We start from the raw sequence: 11974 nt of genomic DNA on the forward strand, positions 1-11974 counted from the left end.
AGACGGCGCATTTGTGACGGCGCCTTTGCAATCATTTGCATAAATTGCTTTTGCTTTTCGGGTCTCGCCAACCCTTTTGCCGATTTGCTCATTTCCTCTTCCTCTTCCCGCTCCACGGACTTGCCCACTTTATCGATGACCCACCTATCCATTTACCCAGCATAACAATAAACCAAAAGACACTCCCCCCTCCCCATCCACAACTTTGCCTGCAGGTGAATTTTGTGGCGAATTATTATCATTATACACTACTATACTTACTTTATATATACAACGTATATTTCGCTTCTTTTGAGCAATTTTGGGCTATTTCTAAATTGTTTGCTGTTTGGCTAAATTGCATTTTAAGGCGAACATGTCACAATATCGCGTATACGCCCCAAATGCCCAACTCACTTTCGTGTGGCAACCACAAACAAAAAAATATAATATCCAAGTGTCGAGCAGTGAGAGTGTCGACAACAAAGCGAAAGGATTACGAGGCTCGCATTTTATTTGACTTTAAAGTTTTTATTATGTAAGAAAAGCTTGATTATAAATTGGTTATTTTATTTTCAGTTTAAATTTTATTGATTTCTTTAACAGAAACATAATATTTTATTTGAAGGGTAATTAAAATAAATTGTTTTTTCTTGAACGAAATTAAAGACTTTATTATAAACACTTTTTGTGATTTACTTTAATCAGTTATTATTCATAAATGCTTTAAGAATGGAATTAAACTTTCTCTGTGAATTTTAAAAATTATACCAAAATTTGTTCGAGTCAATTAATTTTTAGTAAACTCAGTTATTACAATATTATTATTATTTATTATTATTATTACATTCATTTTCATAGAATTCTTTTTTGCTAGTATTACAAAATATCTGAAATTGCCATTTAAATGCTAGAAATAATAAATGAATATTCCATGGAATATATTCTAATAAGCAACTACCTAAACACTAAACCAATTAATACAACGAATAATTGCTGTATTTATTATTTGAAGAGCAGTCCAATTCACGCATTTCCAGTTCTGAGGACATGGAAATGTTCGCTTTTTATATGCATTATTAAAGCATTCAATTTATAAGGGAGATACAGAGTACGCCAACGTAGTACTACAACTGTGATTACGGTCTGATTGAACGTCACGCAACCGGATAGAAAACACAAACACACACACACACACACACACACACACGCACACGCACACAACGCATACAGACACAAAATTGATTTTATGGTCTGCTTCCGCCGCTCTATCCGTAAGCGAACTTCCATTGCGTCCTCGATGAGTGGATGAGTGGGGCAGCAAGTGCTCCGTGGTGAGCAGGTCACGCTTGTAACCCTCGAAGTAGGCAACAGCTTTATCTACCATAATTGTCACATGTTTTGTTTGTCTTTCCCCCCCCCTCACATGGTCATCAATCAGATCCCATCAGACTGAGTGCACACTTAGAAGAAAGTCGAGTGAGGTCAACTGCGAGATACCAGATCTATATATATTTGTTATTTGTAAATAATAAAGAATTGATACTCCACACTTTAAATAATGTTTCTTTTATAATATAATATCTATGTTAATTGGATGGATAATAACCATAATGGATAATAAAATAAATAATTGATATTCTACACTTTAAATTAAAGAAACATTATTTTGAATTGATACTCCACACTTTAAATTAAAGAAACATTATTTAAAGTGTGGAGTATCAATTCCTTATTTTATTATCCATTATGGTTATTATCCATATTGCACTTAACATAGATATTATATTTTATTATTGTTTACTAGCTAACAATCTTTATTTATAATATGACACACAATTCTTTCATTTTGATGTATAAACTTAACGTATAACAAAAAGGAATATTATCATAACTCTTAAGATCTAGATTTTTACACAAATATTTATATAGATGAAATACATATTTGTCTCCAATAGTTTGTCTTCCAAATAAGTTAATATACCCCTTAGTCCTTTTCGTATGAAAACTGTGACGTCGACAAAACAGGCGTTGAGTCTTTGACCTCTGTGGGACAAGCCCTAATTATAGGGCCCGACTGTATCTAGCATCTAGTATACGACAAAATCGATGTCGAATTAAATGATGATGACATTGACGTGACTTTAACTTGAGTATGAGCAAGAAGAAGAACAAGCAGAAGAAGAGTAAGCAGCAGGTGCATACGAGGAGTGCGTCAATATCAATATAAGTGGCATATCTAATATTCCATAGAGGCTCCATCCAGTTGATGGTTGGTTGGTGATTATCAATTGCCAGCCGATAATTAGCATGTCATTATTTATAGCGGAACAGGGTTCTGTTGTTGCTGTTGCTGTTGTTGTAACGTTAACGCTTTTTTGCGGCTGATTGGTCGCACACGCCGTAAAGTCGTGACGTCATATGGCAGCATACTACAGGTAAAATAAAATCAATAAACAAAGACGTCATCAATTTTGGACACATGCGCAGTGTGGCACGCGTTGCGGCATGAATGAAAAACCTCAACCAGCAACGACGTAACGCACCGCAGTCGACTGCGCTGCTGGCAGCAGCAGCGACAACGACGCGAGACAAGACACCGGCCGGTAACTGCGACGCTCTCATTCGCCCTCGCTCGCTCTCTCTCACAAGCACGTGCGTTGATGACGTCGCCGTTTTGGCATAGCTCTCCCATTTAGTGTATTGCCATCTCTGTTCATGTGACGTCGTCGTGCTCAACTGTTTGAAACGAAGCCGAGCTAGAGCCGTCTCGCTCGCAATGACGTCACGAAACACGAACACGATGCCAGCGGGCAATGCGTGTGGGTCGCAACTCTATTTCTGTTGCTCGCTACTCGCTTACGATGATGTCACAAACAGTGTTTACAGTCGACTGCAACCGCAATATAAATAGCCAAAGGATAATAGCACGTGCAGGCATTATGGTCAAACTTAAATAGTCAGCTTTGCATTGCTAAAACCGGCGTTGCACTTTACAAAAACTTCGTTCGTGGCGCTATTTATAATTTTGCACTATTTAGGAATGCAATTTATATCGATTAATTTTAGGCTTGATCACGCACGAGCCAGTGTAGGAAGCAATGTAACCAAAAGGACAAACAGAGAACCAAAAGATCGATTGCTTTACCAGTGAAAGTGAACTAGTAATAATTGTTATCGGAAAGCCAAAAATTATGACTAGAATTAAAGTTACAAATTGTTATTCTTTCATAACTGTGATGTGTGCTGAACAAAACTAGCTTCCAAATTAATAAGAGCTGCTCTTAGAAACGCAAATGTTGACATACAAATTGTGCAAACGTAGTTGGAAGCATAAGAACTAAAGGATTTAAATGAACGAACCAAAAGTTCAAAAGTTTTATTGGAAGGTGAACTAGTTTTGTAATTGCTGCTTTATTGTGTGCACTTTGGCAATATTTGAATACAGCAATTAGTTACAAGTGAATATGCTTTATAATTCAATTTATTTCTGTATGCTTCATTAGAGTTATGTTATTGTATTATGCAGGAGATGAATAAGACTCGCAAACCAAATATTGAACAACTCATGGATGCGCAAATATTTGCATAGAAAAATTGCAAAATTTAAAAAGGAATTGTAATGCTAAAAACATGGCCAACTGAAGACAGATTACGTTACGTATGTGAACGAGCCAAGAAGTCGCAAGCTGCTTGTGGCTGATGAAGCCTCTTTTTATGGTGGTTTTCGCACCCGCAGCACTCGGACAGCTGCTTTGCTTTGCTTGACTGCAGGTTTCTACGAGAAGTTGTGACCTCGACCTGTCGTCCCGTCTGCTTGTGTTGTGTTGTGTTGTGTTGTGTTCTGCGAGACATCGCGACGTTCCAACTGTAGTATTATTTATTGGCATCCAATGTGAAACACTAGAGAGCTAACCAAAAGACCAAACAGCGTTAGCCAGTGTTGCACGTTCTCTCGGTCGTCGAGTATATATTCTAAATTGTATAGATTTGTATCAATTGATAGCAGCGTGTAATATTCCTCCAGCATCTCACAGCAGACAGCAGCAGCAGCATCTTGGTCAGCAATTGAAAGGCAACAGCAACAACCGAGAGACAACAACAATAAACACGCGATTGTTGGGCCAACGGGCTTGTCTAAATGAAGCCATGTACATGACTCCGATCCGTACGGTATTAACTTTAGCCTGGCACTGGCACCTTGACAAGCCTGCACACGTCTTCGAATGTCAGTTGCTAGTACAACTTGCTAATGACAGCCACGATAATGATGATGATCGTCTCGCTGATGATCGTGATGATGTTGCGACTGCAATTGGAGATGCAGCTGAGCCACTATCGATACTATTGAAATGGATTTTGTTTTCTGGGTTTGTTTATAGAACCTAGTACTTTCATTATTACATCTCACTTAACGGTCACTAAGTCAAAAGACATTAAGTAAAGTAATAATAATAGTAATATTCTTGCTATGGTTATTCTTTCAGTTCCTTCTCTTTGACTATGCCCGTTAAACAATAAAAACCTATTAGTTAACAAAATTTAAGTGTTAAACTGACTGTGGCCGTTACTCGAAATATATTTAGGTGAGCACTTATGCCAAACTTAATTTTATATTTATTATTATATTTTAGTTAATTAGTTGTTAATGATATTGGTATGATACCTAATATTGAAACAATGTAAATAAAAAAATCAATTACATATTAATTTGTGAGGTAATAATAAAAAAAAACATAATTGTTTAACATTGTGGATGGCTACTTTCAAAAAATTGTGTATTTAAACAAAAATATCCGTATACAAAATATTTTTTATATGGCAACTATTGATGATACATTTGATTGACACAAATGTCAAAAAAAATTAATGAAAAGTAAAAAAACCATATATACCATATTAAATAGCGTTTTTTAAAATTGTCTCATTGTGATATTAAGAAAGAACTATGCTATAAATAACAAGAACTAATTTTTTCTAAATTAGAAAAATCTCTGCTATTTTGCATCACTAATAAACGTGATAATGATGTGGGAGATAATAATGCAGCGGCTGCAACTGCAGATGCAAGTAAAGAGTGGATTTATACTTGGTGCTAAACTTGGTTATAATAATTGAAAATATGAAAATTGTCAGATAATTCGAATGAGGTTGAATGCTGAACACATCATATTGTACAGGAATTAACAAAAAAAAAAAACAGTGCTTAAATAAGATGTACGAACAATCAGCACTAATGCAACTACAGTGTCATGTTCTGGCCAATGTCGTGGCAACTTTGTCTGTCGAAAATAATCATAATGCTGTCGTCGTCGTCGTCGTCGTCGTCGTCGTTGTCTTCAGCATGGGAAAGAAGGAGTGTAGTGTAAATTAACTTGCCGTTGCCGTGATTGGCAGCAACATTCGTTATTATCGCTGTAATAACTTTAGACAGCTTATTAAATATTTTAAATTAATTTGAAAATAATATTTGATAGTTTCGCTGCATAGCTTGAAAATCAAACCGTTGGAAGTTAAGTGTTCAGTAAGGTCGAGAATATTAATTTAAGACGTTTCCACTGAAATATTTCCAATTCTTAGCTGTGTTTAAGTAACATCCATAAAGAAATTTAAGAAGTGTTGTTATATTCCAACTACTTTAATAATTATTTACAATCTGGTTGTAATCAAAATAAATATGACTTCTTTAATACCAACTTAAGAAAGTCTTCACCATAACAATAAATAAATGAAGGTGTGTGTAAATCAGTTTCTCAAGCGAAGCCCCAGCAACGAAACTTGCAATGGCTATATAGTATGCAGTGTTTTAGGGTTTGTCACGAAAAGCAACGATTAGACATGCCAGCCTCCCATTCGCCAGTCATAATATGCGCTTCTCAGACAAGACAAGAAACCGCATCTTTTAAATTACAACCTAACGACATGCAAGCGATGCACTTTCGCAGAAATTCGATCGAATTCAAGTTTGGAATTTGGCAGCGCATCTATGCAAAATGTTAACTCCGCGTTGAACCGAACCAGTGGAAGTTTTGCTAATTAGTCAAAGAGTCAACAGCTGAAGACAGCTGAGAGCATGTCAAGGCAATTTTATATTTATTTCTGTACCCGGCAGGCAAAAGCCAATAGATGTGCGATGTGCTGCAATTGTGTACTACAACTAAGTCAGCAGCAGTCAGCTGAAAGAACGAACAAACGATCGCGGTCAACCATTTAAGGAGCCTCCGCTCGAGGTCAGCAATTGTGATTGTGACTCTGACTCGCGTTGCACGCAACAAAACAAAAACATCATCTACTCTACACACACAGACCGCTGGAGACTCGAGTCTCGCGACTGCCCGATGACTAACCCGTTGCTGTTGTTGGCCAAGCAAACCGCAGTCGCAGCCGCAGCCGCAGGTGAGCAATGCCAGAGCTTGTTTGGAGTCGGCTTCCTGCTGCTAACATAGACATCATTATACTAGGTACTAATGAGATGGATGAGGTATTACAATTTAGTGAGCTACAGAAATCACAAGCAACATAAAGCAGAAATAATTTGATCAAAGTGTGAAAATTCGACAAAATTAAGAATATCTTCCCAACTGGTCTAAATGAGAAATGTTCCACCTTAATGTTGATTTGCCTAGTAAACATATTTCTTATGTAATGTAGCAAATATGTAACACAAAACTTACAAGAATAAAACTGAGAAATCACTTTAAATAAGGGGTTAATATCCTCAATCAAATCAGTTTCTAAATTTTCCTATAATGTTACGGCAAAATACTTTTAAGCACATACTGATAAATAGAGAATTATTCCTAAGAACAATCAGCTCAATATTTCTATTTAATTTCATTATAACTCTAAACTTGTCAGTACTTTAAGGTTTAAATGAGTGATATCAAAAGGTTTTCTATCAATGTTACTTCTACAAGTTTCCTATTAGTTTAACTCCATTCGTTTTAAAAACATTTAAAATATTTAATACACTATTTGACAGAGCAAATTTATATCTTAAAAACATTTTTCTATACTAGACTGTTAAAACGCTATTACTTAGTTATTATTCATCCTCATATTGATTATTAAAAAAACTGTTTAAACTGTCTTTTAATCGAAATGTGGTATCGGGTATCCTAAAGTCGAGTTGTCTCATTTAACGTGTTTTACCTGCTGCAATTACAATTGGTGCAGCAAAAGTTCAAGCAAACAATTGAATACGAAATTTATTGCAAACTGATATAGTCAATATAGTCGATCGATCGTTTAATTATTAAATGACCAGAGGTGCATCCAAGGTGCTCGCCATCAATTTATCTGATACAGATCACACAAATGGATCATTGTTGTGTTGTATTGTTGTATGTTGTGTATGGTCGCTTCCTAGTCCGTTTCACTCTTAAAGTTCAGCTTCACTTTGTTCTGCGGCTTTAAGTACTCCGGATGCTGTGGCAAGAAGTTAGAAGATTAATTTCTTTGCCTCATGCTTCTAATGAATATCTATATATCTTACTTACCTTTAGCATATCGCGGTTGATTCTAGTTCCCTCCACATTCAACAACATATCGCGACTCGGCAAGTTTTTGCTGCAACAGTAGACGGCATTGAGCACAAACTGATCGGTGATCTGATGGCAATCCTTGAGATTAATGCATGAAAGCATCGGACACTTGCGTATCAGGCTCATGAGACCAACGTCCGTGACACGACCACAAAAGGACATGCCAAAAAGACGGAGCAACGGCAGATCATTAAAGAACCTGAAGTGGTCATCCTCCACTACATTAATCAAATGAAGCTCCTCCAACGAACTCAGTTGTCCCAAAGCCCCGATAGCTTCAGGTACTTGAGCATGTTGTCTCTCCTATCGGCGAGCGTGGATAGAAAGTTCAGCTCTTTCGATGACATCCGATGGCTGCCGGAAAAGGACAACACCTCGAGTTCCCCACAGCACTTAACAATCTTTTCGCACAACGAGTGATACATGCTACATTCTTCCAACACCAGCACACGCAAATGCTTGAGAGGAATGCCAAATTTCCCAGAATCAAAGAGCTTACAATCGCGCAGCACAAGACGCTGCAGCCTTTCAAAGCCGCACAAATGTTTGCCTATCAAAAAAGATCTTTGAATTGATTGACAAATGATTGCGAAAGGAGATTAAACTCACCCGTGTAGCAGCCATTGATGAGCTCAAAGGATTCCAGCCCGGTATTCCCCTCAAGATCAAAATTCAACACATCTTCGTCATCCATGCAATCGATGCTAATGCGTCGCAGTTGCGTTAGACGCGTCATTAGTTCGCGATAATGGAAATCATCTGTCACATTACTATAGCTGATCTCCTCCAGATTGCGGCAATAGACCGCTATAAACTCCACAATCAGCGACTCCTTTTGAAACGACGAGCAGTCAACAGTAAGTGAGGTTTTGTACGGTCCTGCCACACTGAAGAAATCAATCATTTCACCCAACTGCATCTGCTCCACATCCTCAGCGTTCAACGCATGTCGACGCGATCGCACCCATTTGCTAAAGACGTGCATGAAATTGGGCGCCACACACGCCAAACGCACTTTGTCGCAGAGTTGTGGCAAATAGGAGAAAATCTCATGCACGAGGTCCTCGTGCAGACACAGAATGGGACATGTCTGCAGCTCAGACATTTGTGACATTTTCAATAAGAGCCTCAGTGCCCTTGAATCAATTTTCACTGCTAAACGATACTGACATAAAAACACAAAACCGTAACTGAATATTGAAACTCTTTTAAAACGTTCTTTTTTCTAATGGTCATCACAAGGTTGCCTTGGACGCCAGCGCTGCCAGATCGGCGTAAATAAATGCGTGTGCACACACTGAAAACATAAAGGAACACTGAAAACAACGGTGCTTTAGAGTCGCGATGAAAAGTTTGCATCCAAATCATTTTAAATGAGCAATAATTTAGAAAATTATTTTTATTTTTTGAAGTTTCTGGTAGAGTATAATATTTTGTATTGAATTAAAATAACTATTGAACTATAAATGAATTTAAAGGCTTTTAATACCTGGCTTAATTATAAACAAAATATAAAAAATGGGAAATAAATAAAAAAAAAATGTATACATAAAAAATAATTATTGAAACCACATTTGCAGCCAAACATTGCTAAATAGCCAAAATATAGTACCTAACTTTTTGCACTCACTGTTTATATCATAGCAGTCACCAGAATATTGACAGCTGCAGCTAATTTTCATTCCACGTTCAAAATAAAAGTATGTATGAGAGTCTCGGCAATTATAAATGGTGTTTTTGTTTTACAGCAATTAATTGCATAAATAAATCGGAGTCGGCAAACAATAACAAATGCGAGCACAAAGACAAATCGTCATATTAGAAGTACTATACGGTTGTTTATATTAGTGCATACTTTATATTTAATTGAATGCGAAATTTATTGCAAACTGATATAGTCAATATAGTCGATCGATCGTTTAATTATTAAATGACCAGAGGTGCATCCAAGGTGCTCGCCATCAATTTATCTGATACAGATCACACAAATGGATCATTGTTGTGTTGTATTGTTGTATGTTGTGTATGGTCGCTTCCTAGTCCGTTTCACTCTTAAAGTTCAGCTTCACTTTGTTCTGCGGCTTCAAGTACTCCGGATGCTGTGGCAAGAAGTTAGAAGATTAATTTCTTTGCCTCATGCTTCTAATGAATATCTATATATCTTACTTACCTTTAGCATATCGCGGTTGATTCTAGTTCCCTCCACATTCAACAACATATCGCGACTCGGCAAGTTTTTGCTGCAACAGTAGACGGCATTGAGCACAAACTGATCGGTGATCTGATGGCAATCCTTGAGATTAATGCATGAAAGCATCGGACACTTGCGTATCAGGCTCATGAGACCAACGTCCGTGACACGACCACAAAAGGACATGCCAAAAAGACGGAGCAACGGCAGATCATTAAAGAACCTGAAGTGATCATCCTCCAGCACATCGTTGTCACTCCAATGAAGCTCCCCCAACGAACTCAGTTGTCCCAAATAGCGTGCATGTTCATTGCTTATCTCAAATTGCCCCGACAGCTTCAGGTACTTGAGCATGTTGCCCTTCTTATCGGCGAGCGTCGATAGAAACGCCAAGTTCAGCTCATTGGAGGTCATCCAGGTCTTCAGAGTGCAACGCTGCAAATTAGGCAGCTGGGCAATCACCTCAAAGCTCGAGTCGCAGCCGGAGAAGGACAACTCCTCGAGTTCCCCGCAGCACTCGGCAATCTTTTCGTACAACGAGTGATTCATCACCTCAAAGCAACAATCGTCCAGCACCAGCACACGCAAATGCTTGAGAGGAATGCCAAATTCTCCAGAATTCCAGAGCAAACAATCGCGCAGCACAAGACGCTGCAGCTTATCAAAGCCGCACAAATGTTTGCCTATCAAAATAGATCATTTAAGTGATTACTAAATGATTGCGAAAGAAGAGTAAACTTACCCGTGTAGCAGCCATTGATGAGCTCAAAGGATTCCAGCTCGGTATTCCCCTCAAGATCAAAATTCAACACATCTTCGGCATCCATGCAATCGATGCTAATGCGTCGCAGTTGCGTTAGACGCGTCATTAGTTCGCGATAATGGAAATCATCTGTCACATTACTATAGCTGATCTCCTCCAGATTGCGGCAATAGACAGCTATAAACTCCACAATCAGCGACTCCTTTTGAAACGACGAGCAGTCAACAGTAAGTGAGGTTATGTACGGTCCTGCCACACTGAAGAAATCAATCATTTCACCCAACTGCATCTGCTCCACATCCTCAGCCTTTAATGCATGTCGACGCGATCGCACCCATTTGCTAAAGACGTGCATGAATTTGGGCGCCACACACGCCAAACGTACTTTGTCGCAGAGTTGTGGCAAATAGGAGAAGAGCTCATGCACAATCTCCTCGTGCAGACACAGAATGGGACATGTCTGCAGCTCAGACATTTGCGACATTTTCAATTAGTGCCTCAGTGCCCTTGAACACACATTAAATTTTCATTGCTAAACGATACTGACATAAAAAACACAACACTGTAATTGGATATTCAAAAACTTTTAAAACGTTCTTTTTTCTAATGGTCATCCCAAGGTTGCCACTGTCTTGGCCGCCAGCGTTGCCAGCTCGTCATAAACAAATGCGTGTACACACACTGAATACTTAAAGGAACACTGAAAACAACGGAGCTTCACAGTCGAGATGAAAAGTTTGTAGACAAATCATTTTAAATGAGCAATAATTTAGAAAATTATTTTTATTCGTTGATGTTTCTGGTAGCGAGGAAGCTAGATATTTTTATTAGAATTTAAATAATTTTAAATGAGCAGAAATTTAAAAAATTATTTTTATTTCTCGAAGTGGATACTTTATATATTTTGATTTGAATTGAGACTAATATACTATAAATGAATTTAAAAGCTTTTAGCCCTTATCTAGTGCTGAAAATAATTAAATTATTATTCATAATAAAAATAAAAAACAATAAAAGAATAATGAGAAATAAATAAAATAATAAATATTTTAGAAATGAAAAAATTATGAACCCCGTATAAAGCATTTGCAGCCGAACATTGATAAATAACCAAAATATAATACCTAACCTTTTGCACTCACTGTTTGTAGCAGTCAACAGAATATGTGAATAACTGCAGCTAGTTTTCATTCCACGTTCAAAATAAAAGTATAAAGTATACTGGCAATAATAAATGGTGTTTTTGTTTTACAGCAATTAATTGCATAATTGATTGCATAAATGCATAAATCAGAGTCGGTAACAAACAATAACAGATGCGAGCACAACAACAAATCGTAATATTAGAAGTACTATACATTTTTTATATTGTGTATGTGTGTATTTTTTACCGGATATGTTTAATGTAATGTTTAAAGTGTTTTTTTTTTGTTAAATTTGCGATTTAATGATACTCGCAACAATTAAATCAAATATGCTTCTGATATTTTTCTTTCT

At 37.3% G+C, this 11974-nt stretch overlaps 1 protein-coding gene across 2 annotated transcripts; it reads right to left on the bottom strand.

Annotated features, from left to right (window-relative positions):
- Nucleotides 1-7161: 7161 nt before the first annotated feature.
- LOC117565387 (uncharacterized) lies at nt 7162-11044 on the bottom strand. 2 transcript variants are annotated; one of them, XM_052002570.1, is made up of 3 exons: nt 10457-11042; nt 9694-10397; nt 7162-7407 (listed from the first exon to the last, which is right to left on the bottom strand). In XM_052002570.1, the coding sequence occupies exons 1-3, from the start codon at nt 10959-10961 to the stop codon at nt 7345-7347; spliced, it is 1272 nt and encodes a 423-aa protein (XP_051858530.1). In that variant the 5' UTR covers nt 10962-11042; the 3' UTR covers nt 7162-7344. The 2 variants fall into 2 exon arrangements, with proteins under 2 accessions (XP_051858530.1, XP_034100357.2); XM_034244466.2 differs by lacking the exon at nt 7162-7407 and adding an exon at nt 9412-9622 and having other exon boundaries at nt 10457-11044.
- Nucleotides 11045-11974: the final 930 nt, after the last annotated feature.

Source organism: Drosophila albomicans, chromosome 2L (assembly GCF_009650485.2).
Source record: "Drosophila albomicans strain 15112-1751.03 chromosome 2L, ASM965048v2, whole genome shotgun sequence".
In the NCBI taxonomy this organism is placed as follows: Eukaryota; Metazoa; Arthropoda; class Insecta; order Diptera; family Drosophilidae; genus Drosophila; species Drosophila albomicans.